We start from the raw sequence: 4,753 nt of genomic DNA, 5'->3' as shown, positions 1-4,753 counted from the left end.
AGATATAGATCATTGATGATATCAATTTAAGCAAGAAGACCATTGAAGACTAAAGTTTTAGTGCAATCAATTAGCTTTTAGTTTCATTTTCGTTTGTCGCATTTTAATTTAATATTTGGAGTCTTTTATTCTTATCAATATTTATTTTATTCCAGTCATGTTCATGTCTTTAGAGTTAGTAGAGTCAATTTCTATATATTTTCTTTTCTCTCATTGTATATATAAAAAAATTGATTGAAAATGAATGAAAAATATTTTAGTTTGTTTTATTTTATTTTTATAAAAAAAAAATCAAAATTGTTATTATTTCTCCCCTGAACTACGTAATGGTCTGATTCATGCGGCGTCATGATACGTAGGAAATCCTCATCGGATGCGATCATAGCCATAATTAATCTAAAAAAGAAAGGAAAAAAAAAGAGGAAAGAAAAAAAGAGCATTAAATACAAGAGGAAATAAATCAATAAGCCGGGATGAAGCATGAAGCCTTCCAAGATCATTTTAGAAATGAAAATGGCATTAGGTGCATGACATACAATGTGTGATTAATATCTGCAAAATGCCTAACTCTAACACGTTTGTTGTTTGTCATTTTAAAAGATAAAGTTAAACAGAGGTGGTTGGTTTGTGGTTTAAACTGGCGACTCACCCTTACAACACAAGATCAAAAGGAAAAAGTAGAATGGCAAACAATAGTGAGAATGAGTCAGATAATGATGATGTCCATGGACAATTAGTTGAACAAGGTTCAGGACTGGTTGAAAAAGTAAGAGTCTTGAAACAACAATTGGCAGAGATGTACCAAGCCTGGGTGAATAGACATGCACCGCCGCCTTCGGATAATCTTCATAATGTGTTAATTGCAAATCAAATGCCCATCTCCATAACAAGTAACCCATTGTACCAACCTGGATTTAGTCCGAGCATTAACCTTCCCACTATCCCCAGTACCTCCATTCCACGTCCTCCAATGGCACCCCTCAGAAATGACCCACCTACTGTATCCATTGTCCCTACTTTCACTGTTCCTCAACCGACTCTTACTCAAAAGTCCAACAATGATCCACAAATGAATGCTCATGATGCCCAATATTACTCTCCAAAACTGGCTTTCAAGATTCCAGATTCATACAAGCATACTCCTCAGAATGTGTTCCCAATCGAGATCGAAAAACCCGACAAGAATATGGAACAAAAGGAAATGACCAGAAAAATGAAGAGCCTGGAACAAACCATGAGAAACATACAGGGTTTCGGAGGCCACAAGAGTGTTTCGTTTAATGATCTATGCATATTCCCCCATGTTCATTTGCCACCCGGCTTCAAGACCCCCAAGTTTGACAAGTATGATGGGCATGGTGATCCCGTTGCCCATTTGAAGAGGTATTGTAACCAATTAAGGGGAGCAGGAGGCAAAGAAGAATTACTCATGGATTATTTTGGGGAAAGTTTGATAGGAATTGCTTCAGAGTGGTTTATAGATCAAGACATATCTCACTGGCACATTTAGAACGACATGGCTCAAGATTTTGCCCAACAGTTTCAGTACAATATTGATATAGTTCCAGACCGCTCCTCTCTCGTCAACATAAAGAAGAAACCAACAGAAAGCTTCAGAGAATATGTAATCAAGTGGAGAGAAAAGGCTGCTAGGGTCAAACCACCAATGAAAGAGGAAGAAATGATTGACTATTTTCTCCAAGCTCAGGATCCTGATTACCTCCATTACATGTTAGCCGCCATTGGTAAACCTTTCGCTGAGGCGATTAAGATTGGTGAAATAGCTGAGAATGGCATGAAATCGGGAAAAATTGTGAGTCAGGCAGCCCTTAAGGCGACCACCCAAGCAATTCAAAGCGGATCAGGCAGTTTCGGAAATCGAAAAAAGAAAGAGGAAGGATCCATGATGGCATCTGGGTTCGGGGGAGTTCAAAGAAGAATAGTTCCTTCTTATGTGCAATTCCAACAAGGACAATCCAATTCTCCTCAACATTACTATCCATCTCAGGGTCCCCATTACTTAGTTCCCCCACAACAATACACAGTGTTTAATGCTCATGCTTATGCTAGGCCTCCCAATCACAAGCAATGGCGCACACCGATTCCACAAGGCTCCCATCAACTCCGGCCGAATTTTCAGGCGCCATATAATCCCCATCCTCGACAGGAATATGTGAGAGAACATGAGCTAAAAAAAGAGTTCACCCCAATTGGGGAATCGTATTCAAGCCTATATCGAAAGTTGATGCAGCTGAAGTTGATTGAACCTATCATGCCACATTATGTGAATCCAAGTTCAAAAGGTTTTGACTCCAATGCAAGATGTGAGTATCACTCTAACACCCAAGGTCATAGTACCGAAAATTGTTGGACATTAAAGAAAGCCATTGAAAATTTGATTGAAGCAAAGGCAATTGTGGTAACAAATAATGAGGATACTCCTAATATCATAAACAATCTGCTCCCAGCTCATGATAATACATATTTTATTGGGATGATTTATGATGATCGGGATTATAAGAAGTCTGGAAAGACAGAGATGGATGTTGGGACCATAGGGCAAGAACCAAAAGTGATAGTGAGCCCACCACAATTGGCACCGTTGATTGTGAAAGGTGCGAGTTCTAGTTTGAACTTGGTAGGTTCTGAAAAAATGATTCTCTATGTCCCTAGAAGCACAAAAAAGGTTGAGGTTCAATTGGGTGGGCCAAAACTTTACATCCCTGGGGGCATTCAAAAGATCGTTCCGAATAATAGTTTGAGAAATATAACAGAGCCAATTGTGATCCGACTTGTTGCAATAGTCCCAGTGACAAACACAAAACCTATTCCCTGGAATTATAACAAGACTGTCATGACATACAGAGAAAAAGAGATAGTTGAAGAAATAGATGAAATAGAGGGTTTGACCCGCTCTGGAAGGTACTACTCACCAGAGGAATTGAGAAAAGCTAAGCAAGCCAGGGAAAGTCACTTGCCAATGAAAGAACCCATTGCAGAAAAAGAAGGAGAGGAATTCCTTAAGAAGATGAAAATGGAAGACTACTCAATCATTGACCAACTAAGGAAAACCCCTGCTGAGATATCTTTGTTATCTCTGCTTTTGCACTCGGAAGAGCATCGCCGTGTGTTGATCAAAACTCCTAACGAGGCATATGTCTCAGAAAAGACAACAATTAATCAGCTAGAAAAAATGGCTGAAAGATTCTTTGAAGTAAATAGAATTACTTTCAGCGATGATGATTTGCCTGAGGAAGGGGCTGTGCACAATAGAGCTTTGCATCTTTTGGTGAAATGTGAAGGGCACTATGTAAAATGAGTCATGATTGACGGAGGCTCAATTGTAGATATATGCCTTTTTTCTACTCTACAACAACTGAACATTGACACTAACAGAATTCAGACTAGTAATGTCAGCATCAGATCTTTTGATGGTTCAAGAAGAGACACTATTGGGGAAATCGAACTCACCATGACAATCGGCCCGATTGATTTTAACATTATCTTTCAAGTGTTGGATATGGAGACTTCCTATAATTTTCTTCTGGGAAGGCCATGGATTCATATGGCCAGCGCTGTACCATCCACCCTACATCAAATAGTCAAATTCGAGTATGACAGGCAAGAAGTTGTTATTCATGCGGAGGACGACTCATCCGTCTATAAAGACATGTCCCTTCCATGTATCGAGGCCAAGGAAGGGTGTGAATCCATCATATATCAAGCTTTTGAGGTGATTGAGGTTGACCAAGTGGAAGAAGGAAAACTAATTCTGTATCCCTGTCTTTCAACCACATCCATGATAGCAGTTGCGCTGATGTTGAGGAATGACTATGAACCAGGAAAAGGATTAGGATCCTCTCTGCAGAGAATTGTGAACCCTATTGATCTTTTTTCGAAGAAAGATACCTTTGGCTTGGGTTTCAAACCAACATCAGCTGACACAGATAGAGCCAAGGCCCGCAAAAAGAATGGTTGGAATTTGTCCAAACCAATCCCTCACATTGCCTACTCTTTTGTCAAGCCACAATTTGAAGAAGTCCAAAATCCTGCTACTCAGGATGACATTGATGAAGTTTGCCAGGGTCTCAAAGAGATGTTCTATGAGATCAATATGGTTCAAGTTGGTGAGGGCCCTAGCCGTGCAAGTATTCAGTTGATTGGTCCAGATACCTCGCTCAATAACTGGGAAGTAACTCCTCTTCCCATTAGGAAGGAGTCTTGGTAGTCTGTTTTGTTGCTTTTTATGTATTTGGATTATTTTAAGGGTTGTAATCCAGATATTTTAGTTTAATTACTTTTCTTTGATGTTAACCCTTCTATCCTTTCTAATTCAATGAAGTGAAGTTCCAATTTTATAGTAAAATTATGTCTTTTTATTTCCCTAATTTTTGTTAATTTCTTATCATTTTCAGTTTCATTAATGCTGGTTTTAAAAATATGACATGCACACGAAATTCATGCCCAGATCTTAAAAAGCTGTCTAATCTAGAAATAATGAATCAAGAAGTTGAGTATGATGAAGATGAGGCTCTTAAGGAAATAAAAAGGGAATTGGATCAATTTGAGAATAAGCCTAAGCCTAACTTAAATGAAACTGAGGCAATTAACCTGGAAAGTCCTGAAGAAACCAGAGAAACAAAAATAAGCATTCATACTGAACAAAAGACTAGAGATGCCATAATTCAAGTTTTGTTCGAGTACAGAGATGTATTTGCTTGGTCGTATGATGACATGCCAAGTTTGAGTGCCG

General features: G+C 38.8%; 1 protein-coding gene across 1 annotated transcript; it reads left to right on the top strand.

Moving 5' to 3' along the window:
• Positions 1-682: 682 nt before the first annotated feature.
• Positions 683-3,319, top strand: LOC107816508 (uncharacterized). The gene is made up of 2 exons (XM_016642231.2): positions 683-1,303; positions 1,511-3,319. Exons 1-2 carry the CDS (start codon positions 683-685, stop codon positions 3,317-3,319), a joined length of 2,430 nt encoding a protein of 809 aa, XP_016497717.2.
• The last annotated feature ends 1,434 nt before the right edge of the window (positions 3,320-4,753 follow it).

The sequence above is a fragment of the Nicotiana tabacum genome, chromosome 4, assembly GCF_000715075.1.
Source record: "Nicotiana tabacum cultivar K326 chromosome 4, ASM71507v2, whole genome shotgun sequence".
NCBI classification, from domain to species: domain Eukaryota; kingdom Viridiplantae; phylum Streptophyta; class Magnoliopsida; order Solanales; family Solanaceae; genus Nicotiana; species Nicotiana tabacum.
Note: the sequence above shows the minus strand (reverse complement) of the source record. Positions and strands in the feature narration are given on the sequence as shown.